We start from the raw sequence: 26037 nt of genomic DNA, 5'->3' as shown, positions 1-26037 counted from the left end.
CTAAGAAAACACTACAAAGAACCGTAACATACTAGCATTCCTAGTACCAAATTGTGAGGGTCCATGTATATCATCAAAAACTACCTCACAACAAATTAATTGCAACCATTCAGCCAATTTTTTAACGCTTATAGTCAGAAATTTCGGTTACATCTCATAATATCTTCACCAATTCCTGTTCTCTCTCTCTCTCTCTCTCTCTCTCTCCCTCCTATATATATACGAAGAAACCAACAGAAATTATGAAGGAAAAGCATCAAAACATGTACAAAATAATGGCATGCATTAATGGGAAAATGAAGTACATTTGTGGGGTGTTAATTATCCTCCTTATGGCCGTTGTTTGTGAAGCTGGCGTCCCTGCAGGCGCAGTTTCCGGATTCATTCAAGCAAGAGACGCCCATTTTGCACTAAATGGATCTCCATTCCTCTTCAATGGCTTTAACTCGTATTGGGTGATGGTTGTTGCTTCAGAGCCAAGCCAAAGGTACAAAATATCGAGTGTGCTTCGCGAGGCTTCCACTGCTGGGCTCACCGTCTGCCGGACATGGGCATTTAGCGACGGAGGTTACCAATTAAGCTCTCCAAATATCTCCGGGCATTTATGATGAGCACGTCTTTCAGGTTATATCACTTCTCTCTACTTTCTTCTTTCTTTTTTTCTATTCAAAAATAATATGACAGAATTTTCTTCCAAACTGAATTGAAAGAATTTCTTCCAACTCAATCTATAAAAATGACATGTGTCCTTTGAACATATGAAATGTACATATTTTTCTAAGAGCAGGGACAAAGTTGAAATTAATCTTTCTAAAACTCGTGCATTTTACATATTCATAACAAAAAGGACACTATTTCAAATCCCTCTCTCCCCTCTTGTGCGGACAAGTCTAAAAAAAAAAAAAAAAAAAACAAACAAACAAAAAGGACACATGTCATTTTTATAGATTGGGATGGAAGAAGTTCCCCCAACTCAGTTTGGAGGAGAATTCTATCCAAAAGGATAGGATAGGCTGGGGCGACAAGAGTGGCTTCCTACCTGAGCATGAATATATATATTAGTACCTACTCGCTAAGAACCAATAACAGAAAGGATTTAAAAAGGGAGATTGCAAATGCTCCCTCAAGTCGGTTTCAACCATACTCAACTTTACTCAAAGCACTAGTGGACACTTAGCCGGTGAAATGGGAATAATTCCAAGCCATGCTGGGCGTCGGTCGATGTCGATAGAAAAATTTTTGTTTCATCAAAATGTTGGTAAAGTCGGTAATTTCACAGACTTATTCCTCCAAATTTTTGTCCCAACACTCATAGGCAGTCAATTCGGTAAAGTCGGTATGTGAAAAAATTGAAAATTATCGACGAAGTCAATCGGTAAAATCGGTTTGGTTAACAAATTTTATTTCGCCTACCGAACTGAATTTGTCGAAAGAAAAAAAAATTAAAAAAAATGTTTCGCCTACCGCTCATTGGTTAATCGGTGTCGGAAGAAGTCGGTCGACTATCAGTCGGTAGGCGTCAAAAGTCAGTAAGAGGTGAATTTGCTCAGGCCTAATTCCAAGCGTTTTCATTGCGGGATTTGAATCCCAAACCACTTGGGAGTGAGATAAGTGGCACTAGACCATTGGCTTCGGTGGTTCTTGCCTCTCTACTTGATCATTTGCATGCATAATGCATTGATTTGTAGCTTCTTTGAAATTCTTATTATTACTTTTAGCGATTCTCAGGGACTTGATTTTGTGATCTCGGAGGCAAGAAAGTATGGAGTTCGTTTAATTTTGGCTTTGAGTAACAATTACCAAGACTATGGAGGAAGACCTCAGTACGTGAAATGGGCTAGAAGTGCTGGCGTGGCAGTCAATGGTGATGACGATTTTTACACAAATGCAGTCGTGAAAGGGCACTACAAGAACCATGTGAAGGTAAATATTATAGGAGAGCTGCTTTCTTCGGATATCATTTACATAGAAATAAATGCTAAACCGTTAAACCGCAACTTGTCTCAAAAGCTTTATTAGCTTATAGAAAATTGTAGACTTAATCGTTTAAATTATATTCTAATACATTTCCTCATGTGTGAGCTCAAATTTCCACTCAGCAAGTAAGGCTCAATAAGTAAAATTTTTAGTTGAAATAGAGGATAAATTATAAAGTTAGGGTTTGCACTCATAACATCTGTCTCTGATGCCATATTAAATCACAAGTTGTTTTAAAAGTTTAAGCTAACAAAAAATTGTAGAGTTAATCATTTAAATTATATTCTAACACTAACACGTTGCCTCTTTTTTGTTTTTCCCTTCTTTTTGTCTGTTATATCTATGGTTTTGTCACAGAAAGTGCTAAATAGGATGAACACAATCACTAGAATTGCATATAAAGATGATCCGATGATTATGGCTTGGGAACTAATGAATGAACCACGCTGCAAAGTTGATCTCTCTGGCAAGACCATAAACGTGAGCCATTAGAGCCCTAACTTGACAATTTATATATATATATATATATATATATATATATATATATATATAGACATAGATGCACTTGTAAAGTTATTGTATTTATTCAAACAGGAATGGGTTCAAGAGATGGTTCCCCATGTTAAATCCATTGACAACATACACTTATTGGGAGTTGGCATGGAAGGTTTCTATGGAGACTCAATTCAGGATCGAAAGCAATACAATCCTCAAGGTTTCCAAGTTGGAACAGATTTTATAACCCATCATATGATAAAAGAGATTGACTTTGCAACCATACATGCATATCCTGATGTCTGGTAAGCTCAAAATTTTCAGAAATATTCACTAGCACTCTCATCCGACTAGCCAAAATAACCTAAATTTTGTCTAGCCACAATGCTAAAATGGATCTAAAATGCTATTTGCATCCGGCTCACCAAATTGCTGAAATATTTGGTGAGTGTGAACCGTGCTCACCAAATCTTGATTTTGTTTTTGTTGAGCTGGGTGTAATTAAAATAGAGAATAAATCTATTGAGCCAAATATGAATGCTCTTTATATTTTAAAAATTTCGATAACGTACAAGCTTCTAGGACAGAGCAATTACTCGCGAATGACATTCCTGCAAAAGTGGGTGACAAGTCACTTGACAAACTCGAGGAGCATCTTGAAGAAGCCATTGATTTTCACCGAATTTGGAAAATCAAAGAAAGAAGCCATCCATTACAAGGACTTAAGGAAATTATGTTCAACAGTTTTTTTATCCTCGATGAAGCACCTCAGAATAATGGATGATAGTATTTATCATCATTTCAGAAGTTCAGATATTTAAAGCATCTGAGGTACAGATTTGCAAACACATGTAATGTCATCAAAATAACTCTAATTAAGAATGAAAAAACTACTCTAAGAATAATAAGCGGCAGTTACCTGTGGATCCAGTTTGCTTAGCAAGGGGTACATATTTTTTCAAAACTTCTTCTTGGATTCGAGCATTGTTATCATCATAAGCCCGAACAATCATAGGCAGGACATGTAATGTTAAGTGCTCCTGACTAGTCTACAATAATCACGAAAAGAAAGTATTTTAATTGCATTAAGTTCAAGATAGTAGGACATTCATAAAAGGGAAAAAAAAAAACTTTTAAAAAAAGAAAGAAAGAGGCAGTGGCTTCATTCCAGAGAGAAGTTGTCTCAACTAGAACAAGTAGAATCTTGTAACCAACTGTGACAGCAAGAACAATTGTGCCAAAGTAGTAAATGACTACATTTGAACTTTTAAAGTCATCTAGGTGCTCCTCCTAGACAATTTAATACCTTCCATTTGAGCCTCATGTTATCAAGACACCCTTGAGAAAATTTACGTTATGAACTCATGGCCCTTAGTCATCTCAGCGTTGGAATAATATGATTCCATTGCTATAAATATGGATTATTGAAAGAATAAAACATGTATTAAAAATTTTGTTCATAGCAGCTCATCTTAAGCAGTTACAGACATTTTCATGCAAATAAGATCCTGTTATTTAATAAAAGTATTTGAGTTGAATGCCTCATATTGATAGTTACCTTGTTGATTATAAGGTCTGCATGCTTCACAATCAGCAATAGTGTCTCGCCTGCAGCAGTGCTCAGTACAGGAACAAGAGCTGGTAGTGTTGATAGCTCAAAATCATTTTTATCCTACAAATTATTTTAGGACATGAATACATTTTTCAAATAAAATATCAATTCATTATCTAGATAGATAAAACATAAAAGAGATTCAGTATCATATGCAGATCCGTATTCATTTTTGTAATAAATCATGATGAGTAGTAAAACCGTGATATTAGTCCTTAGTCTTACTGTGCATAATTACAACTCTGGAAACAAAATGAATAAAATGGTTTCGCTGATAAGCACAAAACTACAAGTCAACCCCCACCTTTGGATACACATTCTTTTTGGGAGGGAGATTAACAGCTTTGGGAGTCTTCTAGCAAGATCATAATATAGCATGTTGGGACATTACTCAACCCAAAAACTTAAGTCAATGGGTTTGGACTCAACTATGCTATATTAACCACTCAACTATGGGTTTGGACATTTCTTTGAAGAGTTTGTAGTCTGTTTGGATAGGGTTAAATTGTTTAAGTTGTTTAGCTTTATGTGTCTGTCCTGTAACCTTCTTATGTTTTAATGAAATTCGGTACGTTACCAAAAAAAAAAAAAAAAAAACCACTCACTTGTTGCATCTTTCTTTTTTTTTTCATAAATCTCTCACTAGTTACATCTTTCTAATGTGGGACTTCACATTTTTACACTCACACGTATGTGCTCAATAATCTCTCTCTAACGTGTGAGTCCATCATCACATCTCTACACTCCACCTCAAATGGAAGTTTTATTAATCTTATAGGTCATCTTCAGGATCACTTGTGTGCTATGTAGGCTTGCGTGTTCTATGCACGTTTGCCCCTACTCGAGGGACTCTCATCGATACACATGTCATTCACATTTGTCCTTATTCAATGGACCCTCGACCGTGCCATGCGCACCATCCCCGCTTGCAAAAGGGACTACTATCATCCACCACACCGCACACCACCCTTGGCTATAATACCAATTATTAAAGAATACTTTCGAAGTTTTCTAGTAAACTATTATATGACATGTTAGGATGTCATTTAACCCAAAAGCTTAAGCCTATGAATATTGGCCTAACTATGCTATATTAACTATTCACACTTATGATATTTTTAAATCTGGAACTCAACATTTTTACACTCACACATATATACTCAACACACTCTACATATCACAATTCGTCCATTCAAAGTGAATTGGACAAGCAAATCTTCTAATCGATAATTGGGCCAAAGAAAGAACTTTAATTTAATTAGTTTATTGTTATCTCAATCCCACCCTCCCAGTGCAAAACTTATAAATATGCATATGATTTATAAGCTCCTTGTCAATCACTAGGCAACAACTATACTGAAGGCCTAGTTGTTATTTCCCTCCTCGCAAATGCACAGCATACATGATTTCGCCACGATAATAGAAAACAACAAATAATCAAGAGAATCAAGAATATATAAATTGTCCTTTGCATCATGTGGGGATTCTCCATTGCAAAGATTCGAACCTACATCTTACTACATGCCCTGACCACATAGGAACTTCCTTAGGCCATTGAACCACCACCCTTGATGGTATCAAATTAAAGGTCTTGATATCACATAAATGTTGACATGAAAAATAGTTACATCAGTGAACAGGGCTTGATTTATTTGGTCAAGTTGTCGTGACAAATTTATATTTAGGACCGGAAAGATGCCGTAGGAAATAACATTATAAAATAGGCACAATTACACAAAGACATTAAGACTTACATGATTTGGCTTAGCAAGCTTACATCTACGATTGAAGACGACTTGAAAGAAATTCTACTATAAAAAAAAATTATTGAAAAAAAAAATTGTAGAAATTAGCGGTGACTAAACAAACAAAGTCCCATTATACACCAAAATAACTATCGTCGAAACTCAAGATAACTTCTTTTGCAAAAGAGAATTTCTCTAGTCTTCTTGACACAAATCACAATATTGACCGAAAATCTTCTCTATATATTTTTGGGCTCCTAAAGTTTCTTAGTTCCCTTAGAGCTTGAAAGCTGTGGATTTTCCATGCATAACAGTGTTGGGGATAAAATCACTGTATCCTGCCAAGACCCGTGAGATACGAAAAGAACGAAGAATGTGGAATAATAAGATTAGGTAATCACGCATGAATACATAATTTATGTGGTTCACTGCTAACGGCGACGTCCACAAAGTTGAAGCGAATTTCATTATTTGGAGAACATTACAAGAGGATTACAAAACAAGAGTGTTGTTTAAAGTGTTCAATTTCTAAAACCTCGATAGAAAACCTTACTACTCTCTCTGATGTTTTCTCTCAGTATTTGACTCTTAGAAAAGCATAATTGTAAAGTCTCAACAAAGAGACTTAAATAGGTAGCAGTAGAAATCGCAGGTTATAAGGTGGTGTATCCGAACTGCCTAGCCACCTCGTTCGGATGCGTCTAGGGTTTGTGAACCTGTTACCTTGCCTGTCCAAACATACAAACGCACTATCAGGACATGACCAAACATTGGTGTTCTCAGTGGCTCTCGTTTGGATACCATTAAGGCAGTTTATACATGCTTGATTTCTGGTACTCTCGGTGGCTCTCCCATTTAGGCGCTATAACAGCCCGTTTAGATGCACACGGATATAAACCAAATTTTACCAACTCTAAGAACTAGATCCACTTGCAAGAACACACTAGGTTTATTGTATGGGTGAGATGCCTGTTCCATATTTAAAATTGTTTGATCTTTATTTAAATTTGAAGCACAAAGGTTCATATTTTGTTAGCTCATATATATATATATATATTGTTGTTTTGTACGTAGTGGTGTTTCTCAATGTATATAGCATTTATGAGTTATGATTGATGGTTTTATGAAATTGTAGATGAAGTCTCTGTCACTACTGCAGGCTGCTGAGTTGCTGCTTTCCTGGGATTCAAAATGGACTGCCCGATTTGACTATGCAAAGCAAGTCTTCGGAGAAGAGTCCAACTTAGTGTTTCGTTTGAAACGGCCGGGTTTGCTGTGTGTTTTGCATATACGTTTGTTCCCACGTTTTGTTTTCTTCGTCAATGTCCTTGGGTTGAAAAGTAGTTAAATTAATATGAACCATCTGTTATTTTAACATAAGATTATATGTTATTTTTACATAAGCTGAATCTTTCTAGAAAAGTTCCCAGAAGGGTTGACTATAGGTTAAATTGGGGAATGTAGAAGCATTAATTTTCTCCTACTAAACCGAAAAAATCGGTTAATTCACCAATTTGATAAAGACAATAATAAATTTAGACTATTTCAATTAACTCGGTGTACGTAGTAAGTTAAGTCGCCGGTCAGTTAGTTGTAAGCTTTTTATATTAGACCAAGCCTATTTTTATGGGCCAAGATGAATTGTTTTTGGGGCCATATGGTTTTTATTTTGGGCTAAACAAATGTTTATTGAACATATTTTTGTTCAAAACAAGCGATGCAAAAACCTAGTAAGAGTTAAAGTTAGTTCAGTTCGGTTAATCAATGAAATAAAAATTTTATAAAGTCAAAATAATTTTTTTTACTCCAACTACCGAAAGTCTTACCGATGGCGCGGCGATTTGACGGGGACACTGCAATTGAATATTCTGCCATCCCCTAATTCCCATGATAAATTTTCCGCACTCGTTTATATGCACAAGTTGAACGCAGAATTTTCCATGGCTCTACTATCCAGAGACCAGAATTTTCCACAACAAAATATCAAGAGTCGTACCCACAGATTTGAACATGCATGAAGAATAGCAGCCTCTATAAACAGACAAAATTTTAACCAAAAAAAAAAAAAAAAAGCAGCCTCCGCTAAGTGCCACTCTTTTTTTGTTCTTAATAAGTCATCACTAATAATATAATAATAATTATTATTATTATTGTTATTATTATTATTATTATCATTATTTTAATAAGAAGAAGAACTCAGCGCTAAAGTTTTGGCCTCTTTGTCTTGACCCACAAGAAGTGACATATAGGAAGGTTCTATTGGCTGAAATTTATAAGTTTAATTATTATCCATGGCAGCTACAAATTGCTAAATAAATAAAGTGTGTGAACTTTTATATTAACCTTCGTTTTTTTAGTATTATATTATATTATGTATTTCATATGAAAAATGCTACTTATTCTCTCAATTGTCTGTTTTTTAGTATCCTTTGTGTTCTTCTTTTTTTTGTTTTTCTTTTCTTTAAAAAGAAAAAAAAAACAACTATTGAATAGCATTTCCATATTGGACCCATTTCCATATTATGATATATGTGTTGCCAAACTTTCGCTACCACAAATTAAGAAGCTCTCCATGTTTATCACGAAAAAATAAAAAGAACAAGAAAAAAGAGTCAAGCAAGAACCTTCACTACAAAAAATTTGGTCATTAGCGGCAACTCAAAGTCGCCGCTAATGACCCAAAAAATGGCTGCTATTTACCAATAGCGGGGACAAAGTGACTGCTATTTGGTTGTCGCTAGTAATCGGACGCTGATGCCAAATAGCGGCAACTTTTAGGGTTGCCGCTAATGGGGGGTCATTAGCGGCAACTTTGAGTCGCTGCTAATGACTTTTTTTGTCGCCGCAAAAATATGTTCGAAATAGCCTTAGGGTTGCCGCTATTGGTATACCAATAGCGGCGACCAGAGAGTCGCCGCTAATGATATAAAAAAATTAATAGCGGCAACCAAGAGTTGCCGCTATTCCACTATCATCAGCGACAACTCTAAGAGTCGCCGCTATTCACTATCATTAGCGGCGACTTTAAGGTCGCCGCTAATGATATAAAAAAAATTAATAGCGGCAACCAAGAGTTGCCGCTATTCCACTATCATCAGCAACGACTCTAAGAGTCGCCGCTATTCCACTATCATTAGCTTTAATTCGCCTTTAACTTGCTGCCTTGACTTTTTCTTTTCTTTTTTGTTTGAAAAAATGTATTACCAACTTATGAAATTATGACATATTATTTGAAAACTAAGTTTTAGAGACAAATTTTGTAAAGTGTAGCAGTTTTCTTACAACTTTTATTTTTATGGAATCAGAGGAGTTATTTATTTCGAGATTTGACTAATTAGGTGGTATAAATTTTTTTTTTTTAACGATTTACATTTAATTACAAAAATTTTATAATAAAAAAGAAGAAAAGATATAGTACCGAAAAAGAGGGCAAAGCATAATTATTACGTGGCATAATGAGACCAAGTCATGAACTTAGACAAGTGGCCGAGAGAACAAATATCATAAGCAAGGCCTGACCCACTACACATGCAGCGCCACCATCCCTTGGAGGATGGTGGTCAAAAACGAGACAGTTTAGAGATCGAAGAAAAAGAAAAAGAACGCACAATGCCAAATAGAAAGAGAGACGTACGGATCGAGGCAACTGGCTGATCCAAAGAAGCTTCTTCACACATGTTTGTTTAGTACTTGCATCATTAATGCTTCATGGTCATGGTCTTACAGAGTTGGCCATGGTTGTTGGTTTGTTGCATATAAATGAGGCATGCAGCATATGCATCCATCTTCAAGCTAATTAATACTTGGAGCGAGCTAGCTAACTAGATCCATGGAGTTGTGGCTCATCATCCTCCTATCTCTCTCTGCATGCTTTTCCATAAAAACCCTCTTCACTCTTCTCTTCTCCTCCAAAACCACAAAAAAGAATGAGTTCCCACCAGGACCCCCTTCTCTTCCCATAATAGGACACCTCCATTTACTTCCCAAATCAACAATTGAACTTCGTTCCCTCCTCTCTAACCTCTCCCAAAAGTATGGCCACATCATGACACTCCTCGTCGGCTCTAAACCCCTCGTTTTCATAACCTCCTACCCCATTGCCCACCAAGCCCTTGTTAAAAACAGCGCCATCTTTGCAAACCGCCCACCACTTGTCCCCGTCAGCTACGTTCTCAGCAACAAGCGCAAAGATATTGGGGGATCCCCCTACGGCCTTACTTGGCGTGTCCTTCGTCGTAATCTCATGTCCGAAGCTCTCCACCCTTCTAGCTTGAAATCCTTCTCCTTCGTCCGCAACCGATCCATGGAAACATTGGTTAACAGCTTCAAGCAATGTTCCAAGCAAGAGGGCGAGGCCGTACAACTCTTTGAGCACCTCCACCGCGCTGTGTTTTCCTTGTTCATTCTCATGACATATGGCGACATCGGTGAAGATGCAATTCGAGAAGTCGAACACATACAATATACATTTCTTGTCAGCTACGCTAAGTTCAGCGTCTTCGCTTCCTGGCCGAGATTAGGGAAGCTTGTCTATAGAAAGCGCTGGCAAAGGTATACTCAATTTTTAAAGCGTCAATACGACATCCTGATGCCTCATATTAGAGCTCGCCAGAAGTTGAAGCAAGAGAAGGGCGCCAAAGAAGTGGATTTGGTTACATACACGGACACCTTACTGGATTTGGAAATTTCTGAGGGCGCCGGTAAGCTTGAGGAGGCCGATGTACTGAGCTTGAGCTCTGAGTTTATCAACGCAGGTGCCGACTCAACCGCAACGATGTTCCACTGGGTCATGGCGTATTTGGTGAAGCACCCGCGTATTCAAGCCAAGCTTTTTGGTGAAATCAGCCGAGTTGTGGAACAAGGAGCGAAGGAGGTTAAGGAGGAGGATTTGCAGAGGATTCCATATTTGAAAGCGGTGATCCTCGAATGTCTCAGAATTCACCCTCCAAACACCTCCTTAGTTCCACACACAAACACAGAAGATATGGAGTTATGTGGCTACACTATCCCCAAAAATACAACGGTGCTCATCGGAACAGCAATAATAGGGCGCGATCCAACGGTGTGGGAGAATCCTATGGAGTTTAGGCCTGAAAGGATGATGAGTAGGTCTAGTAGTGATGACGGTGGAGAAGAAGTGGGTGATGTGTCATCGTTTAAGATGTTGCCCTTTGGTGCTGGGAGGAGGATGTGTCCCGGTTACAAATTTGGATCCCTTATTCTAGAGTACTTTGTTGCAAATTTGGTTTGGAATTTTGAGTGGAAAGCTGTGGATGGTGTTGATCTGTCGGAGAAGGAAGAATTCTTGGTAGTTATGAAGAATCCGGTGCGAGCTCAGGTTATCCCAAGAGTCAAGTAGATTGTAGATAGTACAAACGTAGCTGTTAGTTGTTTGTGTATGAATAATTATCATACGTACAAAGTGGCCTCATGTAGGACATGCATGTTACGTACCTTATTTATCTTCTTTTTTTTTTTTTTTTGGTATTGTTTATCTTTCGTTGGATTGATTGTATTAGATCTTTGTCAATAATTGATACCAACTATCGCACCAAAATATCTATATAAATATCTTACCTATTTTCAGATATTTACATCGCATATATATATATATATATGACCAAGTACTTTCAGACAACCTAAGTTTAAATAGACGACTTCATCATAATGAAGGAAAATTTGAGCATTTTCCTATACATGTATAGGACTGTAAATGAACCAAGCCGAATTGAGCTTTGTCAGTACTGGGTTGGCTCATTACAGAGGGCATGTAATCGAGCCGGTCTTGAGCCCTTCCAATATCTGGGGCATCATATCAGTCATATGCATCATAGATCAATCATTCATACAGATTTTTATCTTCTTGTTTTTCCTCAACCATCTATAAAATTTTATAAGTAAAAGTGTGAGTCTACGACTTAGTAAGTTCAAGCAAACTAACCATTTAATATGAGAGCCCCCATGTATTTGAAAATGTATCTCATCACTCGTACGTGTTTACTAAACAACCATGTATGTAAGGTTTTCACAAATGAGTTTTAATAAATGTTGTATGGCTAAATGGTAAACTAAGTTATAGACAATTTGCTACACAGTAATAAATCATAATAGTATTTCCTTGCATTTTCTTACTACATAATTAACTTCACATTTCATAATATGAAGCGATAAAATAGTTCTCAATCACAAGCAATTTCGCCACCTCCATCCCAGAAAAACTAAAAATTGCAAGAATCTCACATTTCTTGAACAAACAAACCAAACCACAAAGAATCACAACCCAAAATTCGGTGGCTTCGGGCAGATTCTGGCTGCATCGCTCGGTGGAGGAGGCGTTGGTGGTTTAGGCGTAGATGAGTGGGGGTACTGTAAAAGGGTTTTTATTTTATTTTATTTTATTTTTTGCTCTATAGGGATTTCGGTTAGCGGATCGAGTGTTTTCATATACATTATATTTGGTGTTTTTAACTAGCTTGTCAAAATTTTACTAGAGGCTGTAAAACTCTTATTTTACAACCCATCTTGATTGAAGGGACTCTCTTATGAAAAACATTTCTAGTCTTGCAACTAGTTTTACCGAAGAAATAAAGTCTTTGAATTGGAGATGAAAGCAAACCAAGGAGAGTCATTCTCTTAAGGTGCACGAACCTTAAAAAGCCTCTAAAACCTATATGAATCTCCACTAGGAAGCTGTAACAACCATTCGAATGAAGCTGAAGCGGGAAAGGCACTATTAAAATTTGAAGCAGGAGTTGATGAAGAGTGGGTACTCTATATCTAGTAGTGCAAGTCTCCACTGCAAGATCAAACCACAATGGCACATAGAGACTAAAACCCAAAAAATCCAAGGAACCCAACAATAAATACATAAAAAAAAAATAAATAAATAAAGCAACAAATGGAGATACAAATACAGCAAAACAAGAAGTATATAGAAGAATATATATATATAATAGAAAAACAGAAAATCAACAAAATAATCTTCAAATTTTAATTTAAAAAAATAGAGAAGGGTTAGAAAGTCAAACAAATGAACCTAGAAAAAATTCTAAATTGACGTGGCAAGGGTTTTTGAATTAAAAAAAAAATGCAATTCACTCTCCCTTGTCTGCCACTCACTGTTTGCCAAGTCAGTTTGAAAAATTTTCTAGGTTCATTTGTTTGGCTTCCTAGCACTTCTCTTAAAAATAATGATTGAGAATTGAAAAATCCAAATTACTCACATTTATTGTCAGTTAATAGTACTTGAATCTGAATTATTAAAGGAGTAATGCTAAGGACCATATTTTTATCCTCCTAAAACTGGTGTAGCTTTCAAAATCACTATTGGATCAAAATTCAAGTATGATTCATCTAAAATTTAATGGTAATTTTAAAAGCCATATCAGTTTTAAGAGGATAAAAATATGGTTCCGAGCATTACTCTTATTAAAGGCTATATGTCTTAAATGAAGTTCATTTAGTTATTGTCAATTTATAAAGAAATTAGAACCATCATTTTCATTATTGTCATTATTATTTGACAATTTTATAGCCTTCATAATTAATGCAATTGGTATGTTTAGGTTGGACAATTTCTATGTTTTATCTTTCATCATTAACGTCATTATTATTGTGCAATCCTATAAATATTTTAATTAATACAGAAGACATATTAAGGCTGGACAATAATATTTATGGTTTGCCAAGCAAGTAATGTCATTTCGTATAAATATGAATGTTTTCTAGGATAAAAATATTTGTGTTTACACGCTTTAAATCTACAAACTCATATGTGTTTATTGATCATGGCGGCAAGGGTGGACTTAATAGTTTTCTTCCTGTGCTTTCTCTATCTTAGCGGAAATCTAGTTGAAGCTGATTGGGGATTATCTTTAAAGGAAGAACTGAAATTCAAGAAGTGACTTAAAAATCTTAAAACTTCTGCAATTAAAAGCATCCAAGTAAGATTTCCAAAAGTTATTCTTTTAATTCTTTATTTCTATGCATATTTCAAATATTTTGCATAAGATCGATATTGAACTAATGATCAGGATAAAAATCAAGCTCCCTATCCTAGCATGCACCTCTATATATATATAAGAGATTAAGAGTCATCCATGGGCTCAAGCCACACTTAATCGTAATAATAAAATTTAATGCCATATACATAATTTATATATCCTATTTTATTTCATATTATTAGACCCCAATATTTTTGAAACCATTTTTAATTTATTGGCTAACTCTAAGGTAAAATTGGCACGGAGTAATGCTATATGTCCTTATTGTATCACTTTTGTGTCCCTTCAAGAATGATGTGGCTCTTAAAATCACAATTGAACTTGTGATTAATCATTATTGGATTTAGATTTGAAATCTGCAGGCAAGAGATGGAGATATATACGATTGTATTGATTTCTACAAACAACCTAGCTTTGATCATCCTTTTTGGAAGAATACTACATTTGAGGTTGAACTGTTAATGAAAATCCTTTTTCTTTTCAAATGCTAATTGATAGAATTGATATCGTTCTAACCTTTCAAGAGTATCATTAGAGATGAAACGTAAGTTGTTTTTACAAGGACTGAGAGCCAAAGGGAAATTACCCTTAAATATTGGGCTAAAAGGTCCAGGATGTCCTTATGGAACAGTTCCTATAATAAGAATCAGTAAAGATGACTTGGCAAGAGCCAAAATCCTTTGAAAGATACATTCTTCAAATATCAATGAAGAACCTGGACATCATGTAAGTATCATTTTTTTTTTTTTTTTGGTGCTAAAAAAAATGCATTATTTTTTGTTAGTGAATCTACCCTAGTGTTAGTGATGCAAGTGAATTAAGAATGTGGATATCTCATGCAGTATGCAATACTTCGAACAAAAATTCACCCCAATAGGAAGCTTGCTGGAATTGAATCATTTTTTAGCTTATTTCATACAGAAGGAGTTACTGGGTCTCAATATAGTGCTTTCCGGATGACACTTTCAAATGGTTTTGACACCATAAAAACAGGGTTCATGGTAATTCCCTATTTTAAGATAGTTTATCATTTGCTAATAAACACAAACATATATATACTGAGCAAATTTCTTTTTAGCTAAATCCTTTATTGTTCAAAGACAACCAAACTCGGCTATTTACGCACCTCACTGTGGGTTTTTGTAGATTGTGTTGAGTAATTTCATTTTTTTGAACTATTTGTTACAAATCAAAGGATTTATACTTTATATTTTTCTATTGATAGCAAAATCTTTTTTTCAATGAACTCATTCTACCAGCTGATTGATGGAAGAACAGAATGTTCCAATCAACAATGTCCTGGATATGTGCAAATAAATTCACAAATGCCTCTAGGCTGGCCCATAAATGCGACTTCTGTTGTAGGTAGACAACTGCAATTCGCCCTTAAATTGCGAATCAATAAGGTAAAATATTTTTAGATGTTCATTAAATTACTAAACAAATATATGGAGGAAAAAATAGCCATGAATATATATATATATATATATATATATATATATATATATATATGCACACACAAAGTTTTGTTTAATTTTTACTTACTACCGTACATGGTAGGAAATACGTACTTGGTGGGCCAAATTCAACAAAATTTGTCTGGTCATTATACTATGAAGAAGAGAATTATCAAGTTGGTTTTTGGCCTTCGACACTATTTGGCAAATTGAATGAGTTTGGCAATCAAGCTGATTGGGAAGGAGAAGTTTACAGTCCACTAGACCAGCCTAGTCCCCCTATGGGTACTGGCCTTTCTCCGCCTTGGAAGTCATCATTATATTTCGCTCATAGTCGGCGAATTGGAGCTGCATATGAGAATGCAACGTTTAATTTTGTCAATCCAATCGATTCAGAGGTGTATGCATCTAATCCACATGCATACAACATTAAAGATTTAGGATATATCAATGAATATTTTGGACGTCTTATTTTTTATGATCGTCCTGGTGGAATCAAAGGAGCTTAATAATGAGTTTTCTCAAGTTATCAAGTTAATTTGTATTAAGCAGGACCATTAGCGCGCTTCTTTTCATTTTGTTGGTTAGAAACGCTGATTTAATTTCGTGTAACTTGTGCACAAGATTCATCTTCACCTTTATATAAATAAATTTTCATTGCTATGCCAAAAATATAATATGGCAATATGGCATCGACACTTGTAAGACATTGATTGCACTCAACATGCTAGCTGTATATAACCAATATTCCCTTTGATATCCACTGGATATTTCCATAAGCATATCCATTGATGTTTTCCAAAACATCACTATTCCCAACATCACTAAGTATGCTTTTTTTTTTTTTGTTTTTTTTTTTAGTGGGAAAACACCAAAAACCTCTTTTCACTTACATTCTCCAGGAAAATGTTTTACAAGCAAAATTTTTTGCATAGAAAATACTAAAACAGAAGGATAGAAAAGAAGATTATATATGGTCATAGACAACCTCGTCTCTATTTTCGACGTCCCATTCAGTGGCGAAAGAGGCCGCTGATATGTCCATTATCCGCCGGAAATTGAAAAACAGTCGTTCTATCCGACCCACCGGCCATCAAATTGGTTTCGATCACCTTTTCTTTCAGTTGGGCACGTGTAAAGCAATTGTAGCCCCCTGCAGCAAACTCTACATTGCCGAAATCGCCCAGTTGGTGAATTGTAGGTGCTCTTGAAAAATGGGATTCATGCACCATGCGCCATGCAGATGCACATGATAGGCCGAGAACTTTGGTTTTGGATTTGGGTTTTCTCGTACTAGCGTGTTTGTCTATGGGGTGGTGTTTTTGGAGGGGCAGGTGAGGTGGAATTTGAATTATTGGCGTTTTTGATGAATAATGGATAAACGCCGATTTGCCAAATTTCCGGTACGTGGCCGGGGCAACCAGTCCGGTGAAGTTGTTGAGCGAAATGTTCAAGAAGTTAAGGCCGGTGATGAGTGGAGGGAAAGTACCGTTGATGGAGCTGTTGGACAAGTCTAAACGCTTCAATGATTCCAGCGTTGCTGCAACCGTCGAAAATGCAGCAAAAAATATGCAAAAAGTCTTTATTTCTTGCCCCATGTCGGTGCTGAAACTATCGGCCGGCAACAACAACCTTAAAGACAACTTAGGAAAACAGAACACGCGAACTTTTCAGAATACTTCAAACTGGTGATGAGGAGCAGAAGATCGACCACCGTCTTTCACATCACAATACAATTAACGCGGTCGTTTATAAAGAAGCTAGAGAGGTGGTCGATTTGGAAGCAGCAAACACCCACGTGGACCTCTTAATTATCAATTTTACCAAAACAAGAAAAGGAATGACGACGAAGCTACAAACTTACACCAAAACAAGCACCTTGTTTGTTTGTTATTTACCTCGTTGTATGTGAAATAGTGGCTGTGGTATTGCGTGTCCATGCTAATTTCCAGTGAACCTATTAAACCCATGAGAAATGCGATCTCAATTTCAAAAAATGCCCTAAATGAACCCTTTTAAGATGGATAAGTTGAACGAGATGGCATCCACTGAGGTTCAACATTTTGGTGCCTTTTTTTTAATTTTTAATTCTTGGGGCCATTTGCTTATTTTGCACGTACGACAAGAAACAAAAAATTTTCAAGCTACATTGTTATATATGGTTATTTCCTAGGTAATTAACATACTTTTTTTGGAGGTTATTTCCATGGGAGAATGGAGTTTAAAGGGTAGAACATGAGAGTTATAGTTATCATTGTATATATATCGTCTATAAAAGTATTATAACCCCTCTGTTTTTAAATGATATAATTATCAAGCAAAAAAAACAGATAAATAATTAAATTTCTAAAGACCATATTGGATAGTAATTCTGCTTGATTTCTTGTATGGTTTTTGGTTTAAGAAACTAGTTGCTGATGTCTGATGATTCTCGATCGGTCTTCTTGGATTTAAAAACTGGTTATTTTTTAAAAAAATATATATATATTAATTGGATGCCTGAAATGGTTTTCTCCACACACGTACGTAATCCCTTATGGATCCTTTGTTGAAGCACTATGTTGATATTAATGCTGCAGATAAGGTATACCGTATACAGAGTGATTTTAAAAAAAATAAAAAAATAAAAAAATTAAGAAAAGGGTACTAAAGTGTTTTGAGTTCTAGCTAGTAGTTGCTTTTCTTCTCTTAATGATTCGTTTAAGGTAGGAAAGAAACGCGTTCGAAACCGTCTTTGTGCTTTTAAGGTAGAGGGAGATGACATGGAGTTATGGACGCAAGAGTTTGGTTAAAAAATGATTAAGGAAATTAACCATTATCTAAGTCTTACTTTGTCTCGTTAATTTATTGCCACTAAGATCGTGGGTGCTTGCTTGAGGACACGCGCGCGTAGAGACTAGATTGGTTTAATTTGATTAATCACATCCTATATTTTTCATCGGGATTTTGTGCCTAATTTCCACGCACATCCTTTGAAAAACAAAAGTAGGGTAATTTTCTACCACAATATAGAGGTGTCAAAATTAAGGTGAAAACTACAAAAATTCCAATGTTAATTATTACTAAAATGAAAAAGTAGATTAGCTACCTAAACCTCCATGAAGATAAGCCGGTGGTGGTTTAGTTTTCTTAAGGAAATTCTCATAGGGTTAGGCACGTATTAAGATGTGGGTTCAATTCTCTACAATGGAGAATCACTCACAAAAATATGATTAGTATTAGCCATATTATGAATCATTGATGTCTTTATGAAGTTGAGTCAGCTAGTTATGACTCAATTGGTCTTGAGAGAGTGCTCATGGTTCCCGCTATTTATGCATTGCCTTCTTAAGTGGTTTCCGACAGGCATATACTACTATGGTCATGTTCAGATAAAATAGCCATTATCGGTCGCCAACTCCTACCCTTTTGATTAAAAAAAAAAATGAAAAAGATAAGCCCTAAATTAAAACACTTAAAACAGAAAATTGATATATGATATAGGTGAATATTTTTTGTGCTCACCAAAAAAAACTTGGACATTGAAGGTTGGGTAAAACAAAATAGCATTCACTCGAAAATCGAAGTCGGCTAAATTAGATCACCAAACACGTAGGATTTTCACACACACACACATATATATGTGGCATATTTGAGAATGAAGTTAAAAATGCCCAGACCCACAACATGGTACGTAATTTGTAAATAAATTGCTAAAAGTTGTTCTAGTAGTGACGCATGCATGACGTGTGCAACTTTAATTACTCTCTTTGGCTTCACTCTCTAGCTATTTCACACGATTATTCAATATGGTATTAATTTAAAAGATAAAATAAACAAAAGAAAAACAGAAAAAAGGAAGGAAGGAAAGAAGGAAAGAAAGAAAGAAATAGGGTATAAGGTTGAACGAACAGCAAGCTATGAGTAAGGTATTTGGTACTTCAAAATAGGATACAAGTTAATTTAAGTAAATCTTTGATCATTGTGTGAGCCTTGATTCTACTTGCTAACTTTGATTTTAAATGGATTGATCGGGACATAATTAGGATTTCTCATTTCAAGGACAAGGATTCTCTCCGGTTCATTTTAACTGGAGGGGATTCATTTAGTTTTAAAATAGAGATAAAATTGTCATTTCACATATTTTTTTTGTCTAGTTTAAATGAACGGGAAAAAATTCAAATTCTCATTTTAAGGGCCATGAGGGGTTAAGCCCAATTTTGGTAAGACCAAACCTAATTTTTAAACAAAAAATGTACATATATTTAACTTAATAAAAAAATATTTAAAAATTAGTGAGGGCCACCACCCTTTAACGTAGTTCCGTCCATGATCGGATGAATGTTAATGCCTCCTCTTTTTCTAGACCTATTTGATATGCCTGTAATAAGGCCATTCATGCCACTTCGGCCTTTTCGATGGCTGGATTCAACATGTTGCATTCGTTGTCCCTGAATATATTTTAGTGGCCTAGATGATCTCAAAGAATGATCACTTCATGAATAATTGGTGATGAATAATCTGTGAGAGGGGGAGAAAATCTTATATTTTGTGGTATGGGCCATTGAGCCATTTTGGGCCTCCTAGGACTTGATCGGGCTCTTAGACCCATGGACTTTTTGGGCCCATGAGTATGCTGCAATTCATGCCACATGCAGTTAATAAAAAGGTCAATAATGATTATAGGTGTAACACCAGAACCCATATTGGAAAGATGAGAATTAGCTTACATAGAGTAAGTAGTTTATAAAGATAGTTAAAAGTGCTAAGTTCCATATTGTCTAGTTATTAGAAGAAACTGAGCTTTATAATGAATTTTAGATAAACTTCAAATTGATTAATTCTTTTAGGGTAATAACACAAATATGACTAACACTTTTTACTGGGTCGTTACAACTTACAATAGGCATCATAACCTTGCATTTTGGTCAAATGGAGTGCATGTTTTAATAACTCAAGGCAAGTCTGTTGATTTAGTCATCACCAATTATTCATGATTTCATGCACTTGTTACTTGGAATAATTTGGTGCCGAATCCATTGTACTCATTTTTGTTCTTAATACTGAGATGCACTGAAAGAATCCGGCCGGTCTATCATGTGACTAATTCTCATTTAAAATGGTCATGTTTGGCATGTTCTCTTCTGTTTGGCACTTGGCTGGGTGTTTTCTCTGTTAAGAAACATGTTTTTTTTTAATGTTGCAATAATCATTCTTTTGTGCATCGTACGATTATCTGATGATACTTGTTGACCGGTTTCCCTTTTTTTTCAAAGTTGATCATCACACTTTATGTCATATAGGCAGCATTGTAGAAAAGCATCATGGAGTTTTCACAACAAGAGTTCAACTTTGTACACATCTATGTAAAGTCAGTGCCAAAGCCCTTGAAAATTTCATAAAGGTAACTTAGGTCTTGGACTTTGGTGGCATAACCATCATGTTTAAAGTTTATATTTTGCTTGAGTGCAAGCAATTTTTTGGGACTACATCCCTAATTTAACTAAGTCGTGTGGTATGAGTGCGTTACACGAATTCATAATTTATCTTTCATGGGTGGGTATACGAAAAGACCTTATTTTGGAGGGTTTCCCGTCATATAAAAAAAACAATCAGAAATGTAGCTTGACTATGTCCTAACCAATATATTTCCAAATACTGCTAATAGGATATGCAACCTGTAAGAGGTTTCTTGAGTTATCTATTAAACATATATTGGGGTGTGCGATTTTTTATGTTGTTTTATATTATTCTATACTTTATTTAAAATTGAGAATGCCAAGAACAAATAATTTAGAAATTATGTTTGGATGATTTATAAAACAAAATGGAAAAATATGTTTGGAAAGATGAATTAAATTGATATAATTAAAAAAATAATAATAAAAACTAAGAGAAAGAAATTAAGTGGTGGTTGGAAAACCACCCCTGGGGTGGCTCTGCCATGGGTGTGAAAACTGTATTTTTATTGGTGGATCTTGAATCATAAATTCATACTCTAACCTATCACCTATGTAGTGTTTGTAATGGGGATCGGATCAATTATTCTGGTAGGAGTAAAGTTAGAAAGACAAAAGGAAATTAATAATGAGAGAGAGTTTTGCAGCTAAGCTTCTTCACAAGCTTACTTGCTCTCAAATTTACACCACCCAAGCTATCATTCATCATTAACTGAAACCATGCTTTTTATTCTTGCATGACGTCCATCTCCACTATCGGTTTCAAAAAAAAAAAAAAAAAAAAAGTGATAATTGAATGTGTTACTTTTATGTGTAAGGATAAGGTTAATTCGTATAAATATAGAATATATACAGGAAAAAGCCTACATATTCTCCTTCAAATTACTATTTAATTAATAATGTATTTTTCAAATTTTTAATTGAGATAATGTCTCCTTTAAACTATTAAAATTTGTCAATATATATTCCTTCAATGAATAAAATGCCTTAATAAAATAGAAATATTTTTTAAAAAAATGGTGTAAATTTAAAAAAAAAAAAATCTTTTTTTTTTCAAATTTATTAGAATATTTTTATCTTATTGAAGAAAAAAAAATTATGGACATTTTTTATTTTTTTGCTGGCTTTGAGGAAATATTATCAATTTTTTGGTAGTTTAGAAGAATATTGTCGTAATTGAAAATTTTAAAAGAAATTATTATCAATTGAGAAGTAGTTTGAAGGAGGCATATACTTCCACCCTCATATGGAGTTCCATATATATATTCAATTGGTGCGCGCATGCCAATTTCATGCATTGTCTGTGTAATATTAGTGGAAGACTTTCATCCAATCTTGCGTTAGAGCTGCCACACCTCCACATGAAAAACGCATGGTACAACTACAACAACAACTTACAAGTATCAAACAGATAGAAATCAAACATTTAATTGTAGGAGAGGAAACTGGAGGTATTCCCACAACCCCATGTAAAAATATATAAAATGTAAGAGAATACGTGGTATTTATAAAAGACTTAGAAGCAAACTAAATCAGAGTTAATATGGAATTTATTCTAACACCGTATCTACCAAATGAAAAATACTATCATTCTTCTTAATATTTTCTTAGTGTTCTTCTAATCTTACCTGAATATTATTTTATTAAAAAAAATAGAAAACAATATTATTCACTTTAGACCGAAAAAACACTAAGAAAACACTACAAAAAACCGTAACATACTAGCATTGCTAGTACCAAATTGTGAGGGTCCATGTATATCATCAAAAACTACCCCACAACAAATTAATTGCAACCATTCAGTCAATTTTTTAACGCTTATAGTCAGAAATTTCGGTTACATCTCATAATATCTTCACCAATTCCTGTTCTCTCTCTCTCTCTCTCTCTCTCTCTCTCCCTCCTATATATATACGAAGAAACCAACAGAAATTATGAAGGAAAAGCATCAAAACATGTACAAAATAATGGCATGCATTAATGGGAAAATGAAGTATATTTGTGGGGTGTTAATTATCCTCCTTATGGCCGTTGTTTGTGAAGCTGGCGTCCCTGCAGGCGCAGTTTCAGGATTCATTCAAGCAAGAGACGCCCATTTTGCACTAAATGGATCTCCATTCCTCTTCAATGGCTTTAACTCGTATTGGATGATGGTTGTTGCTTCAGAGCCAAGCCAAAGGTACAAAATATCGAGTGTGCTTCGCGAGGCTTCCGCCGCTGGGCTCACCGTCTGCCGGACATGGGCATTTAGAGACGGAGGTTACCGAGCTCTCCAAATATCTCCGGGCGTTTATGATGAGCACATCTTTCAGGTTATATCACTTCTCTCTACTTTCTTCTTTCTTTTTTTCTATTCAAAAATAATATTAGAGAGTTTTCTTCCAAACTGGATTGAAGGAATCTCTTCAAACTCAATCTATCAAAATGACATGTGTCTTTTGAACATGTGAGATGTATATATTTTTTTAATAGCAGGGACAAAGTTTGAATTAATCTTTCTAAAAACTCATGTGCATTTCACATGTTAATAACAAAAAAGATACTAGTTCAAATCTCCCTCCGCCCTCTTGTGCGGACATGTCAAAAAAAAAAAAAGAGAACACATGTCATTTTTATAAATTGGGATGGAAGAAGTTCCTCTAATTCAGTTTGGAAGAGAATTCTGTCCAAGAGGATAGGACGCAGGGGCGACAGGAGTGGCTTCCTACTTGAGCATGACCATCTATAGCAGTACTTACTCACTAAGAATCAATGACAGAAAGAATTTAAACGGGGAGATTGCAAACGCTCCCTCAAGTCGGTTTCAACCATACTCAACTTTACTGAAAGCACTAGTGGACACTTAGCCGGTGAAATGGGAATAATTCCAAGCCATGCTGGGCGTCGGTTGATGTCGATAGAAAAATTTTTGTTTTATCAAAATGTTAGTAAAGTCGGAAATTTTACCGACTTATTCTGCCAAATTTTAGTCCCGACACTCATAGGCGGTCGGTTCGGTCAAGTCGGTATGTGAAAAAAATTGAAAATTATCGACGAAGTCGATCAGTAAAGTCAGTTCGGTTAACAAATTTTATTTCGCCTACCGAATTGAATTTGTCGGGAAAAAAAAAAAAAAAAAAGAGTTTCGCCTGCCGCTCATTGGTTAATCGGTGTCGGTAGAAGTCGGTCGGCTATTGGTTGGTAGGCAGTCGAAAGTCGATAAGCGGTAAATTTGCTCAAGCCTAATTCCAAGCGTTTTCATTGCGGGATTCGAATCCCAAACCACTTGGGAGTGAGATAAGTGGCACGCATAATGCATTGATTTGTAGCTTCTTTGAAATGCTTATTATTACTTTTAGCGATTCTCAGGGACTTGATTTTGTGATCTCGGAGGCAAGAAAGTATGGAGTTCGTTTAATTTTGGCTTTGAGTAACAATTACCAAGACTATGGAGGAAGACCTCAGTACGTGAAATGGGCTAGAAGTGCTGGCGTGGCAGTCAATGGTGATGACGATTTTTACACAAATGCAGTCGTGAAAGGGCACTACAAGAACCATGTGAAGGTAAATATTTTAGGAAAGCTGCTTTCTTCGGATATCATTTACATAGAAATAAATGCTAAACCGGTAAACCGCAACTTGTCTCAAAAGCTTTATTAGCTGATAGAAAATGGTAGACTTAATCGTTTAAATTATATTCTAATAAGGCTCAAATTTCCACTCAGCAAGTAAGGCTCAACAAGTGAAATTTTTAACTGAAATAGAGGTTAAATTAGAGAGTTAGGGTTTGTACTCATAACATCTGTCTCTGATACCATATTAAATCACAACTTGTTTTAAAAATTTAAGCTAACAAAAAATTGTAGAGTTAATCATTTAAATTATATTCTAACACTAACATGTTGCCTCTTTTTTGTTTTTCCCTTCTTTTTGTCTGTTATATCTATGGTTTTGTCACAGAAAGTGCTAACAAGGATGAACACAATCACTGGAATTGCATATAAAGATGATCCGATGATTATGGCTTGGGAACTAATGAATGAACCACGCTGCAAAGTTGATCTCTCTGGCAAGACCATAAACGTGAGCCATTAGAGCCCTAACTCAACAATTTATAGCAATATATATATATATATATATAGACATAGATGCACTTGTAAAATTATTGTATTTATTCAAACAGGAATGGGTTCAAGAGATGGCTCCCCATGTTAAATCCATTGACAACATACACTTATTGGGAGTTGGCATGGAAGGTTTCTATGGAGACTCAATTCAGGATCGAAAGCAATACAATCCTCAAGGTTTCCAAGTTGGAACAGATTTTATAACCAATCATATGATTAAAGAGATTGACTTTGCAACTATACATGCATATCCTGATGTCTGGTAAGCTCAAAATTTTCAGAAATATTCACCAGCACTCTCATCCGACTAGCAAAAATAACCTAAATTTTGTCTAGCTAGAATGCTAAAATGGGTCTAAAATGCTATTTGCATCCTGCTCACCAAATTGCTGAAATATTTGGTGAGTGTGAGCCCTGCCCACCAAATCTTGATTTTGTTTTTGTTGAGCTGGGTGTAGTTAAAATAAAAAATAAATTTACTGAGCCAGATGTGAATGCTCTTTATATTTTAAAAATTTCGATAACGTACAGGCTTCCAGGACAGAGCGATTACACGCGAATGACATTCCTGCAAAAGTGGGTGATGAGTCATTGGACAGACTCGAAAAGCATCTTGAAGAAGCCATTGATTTTCGCCGAATTTGGAAAATCAAAGAAAGATGCAAGTTATAATGCCTTCTTAAACACTGTTTATACAAGCATCTACAACTTTGCCAAAAATGGAGGAACAATGGGCGGCGGTTTAGTTTGGCAAATCATGGCGAAAGGGATGGAATCGTACTTCGATGGAAATGAGATTGTTTTGTCCGAAAACCCTTCTACAAGGGCTATCATTGCTCAACAATCTCGGAATATGGCAGTTCTTCAACATTCATTAAATAGCTCAGAAAGTAAGATATTGAGGAGTAACCGAAATAACCAACCAAATGACTAGTGATTATTATGAACGAAAAAGGATGGCAATGGAGCTTAAGCATAAGGAATGGGAACTCTAGGGTTTCAACAAGATAATTAGAAGATGAAATTAATGAGATTTACTTTTCAAGTTATTCTGTCCTTGCTAAAAAGAATATCAATGTTGCATTTCCTTTATTTTTGGTTTTTTTTTTTTTTTTTTTTTTGAATGCCGAGATGAAAAAACTGAGTATTATGTTTATTAATTTTCTCGAATTATGTGATTCTCACGTGATAAGAAACACAATAG

General features: G+C 35.4%; 2 protein-coding genes and 1 pseudogene across 2 annotated transcripts; all 3 read left to right on the top strand.

The window, feature by feature from the left end:
* Positions 1-275: 275 nt before the first annotated feature.
* LOC132182054 (mannan endo-1,4-beta-mannosidase 5-like) lies at positions 276-3293 on the top strand (annotated as a pseudogene).
* A 6265-nt stretch (positions 3294-9558) lies between these two features.
* LOC132182941 (cytochrome P450 89A2-like) lies at positions 9559-11227 on the top strand. The gene has a single exon (XM_059596311.1). It carries the CDS (start codon positions 9659-9661, stop codon positions 11186-11188), a length of 1530 nt encoding a protein of 509 aa, XP_059452294.1. The 5' UTR covers positions 9559-9658; the 3' UTR covers positions 11189-11227.
* An 11456-nt stretch (positions 11228-22683) lies between these two features.
* LOC132183050 (mannan endo-1,4-beta-mannosidase 5-like) lies at positions 22684-25881 on the top strand. Its single transcript, XM_059596444.1, has 5 exons — positions 22684-23039; positions 24076-24270; positions 24667-24789; positions 24890-25095; positions 25365-25881. The coding sequence occupies exons 1-5, from the start codon at positions 22695-22697 to the stop codon at positions 25765-25767; spliced, it is 1272 nt and encodes a 423-aa protein (XP_059452427.1). The 5' UTR covers positions 22684-22694; the 3' UTR covers positions 25768-25881.
* Positions 25882-26037: the final 156 nt, after the last annotated feature.

This window comes from Corylus avellana, chromosome ca5 (genome assembly GCF_901000735.1).
Source record: "Corylus avellana chromosome ca5, CavTom2PMs-1.0".
Classification (NCBI taxonomy): domain Eukaryota; kingdom Viridiplantae; phylum Streptophyta; class Magnoliopsida; order Fagales; family Betulaceae; genus Corylus; species Corylus avellana.
Note: the sequence above shows the minus strand (reverse complement) of the source record. Positions and strands in the feature narration are given on the sequence as shown.

What these genes read in the sequence shown, in the direction of transcription:
- LOC132183050 (XM_059596444.1), top strand. Translation starts at nt 22,695, where the DNA reads ATGGCATGCATTAATGGGAAAATGAAGTATATTTGTGGGGTGTTAATT. An exon ending in ATGATGAGCACATCTTTCAG is followed by an intron (nt 23,040 to 24,075) that starts GTTATATCACTT and finishes AGCGATTCTCAG; the next exon opens with GGACTTGATTTTGTGATCTC. An exon ending in ACTACAAGAACCATGTGAAG is followed by an intron (nt 24,271 to 24,666) that starts GTAAATATTTTA and finishes GTTTTGTCACAG; the next exon opens with AAAGTGCTAACAAGGATGAA.
- LOC132182941 (XM_059596311.1), top strand. Translation starts at nt 9,659, where the DNA reads ATGGAGTTGTGGCTCATCATCCTCCTATCTCTCTCTGCATGCTTTTCC.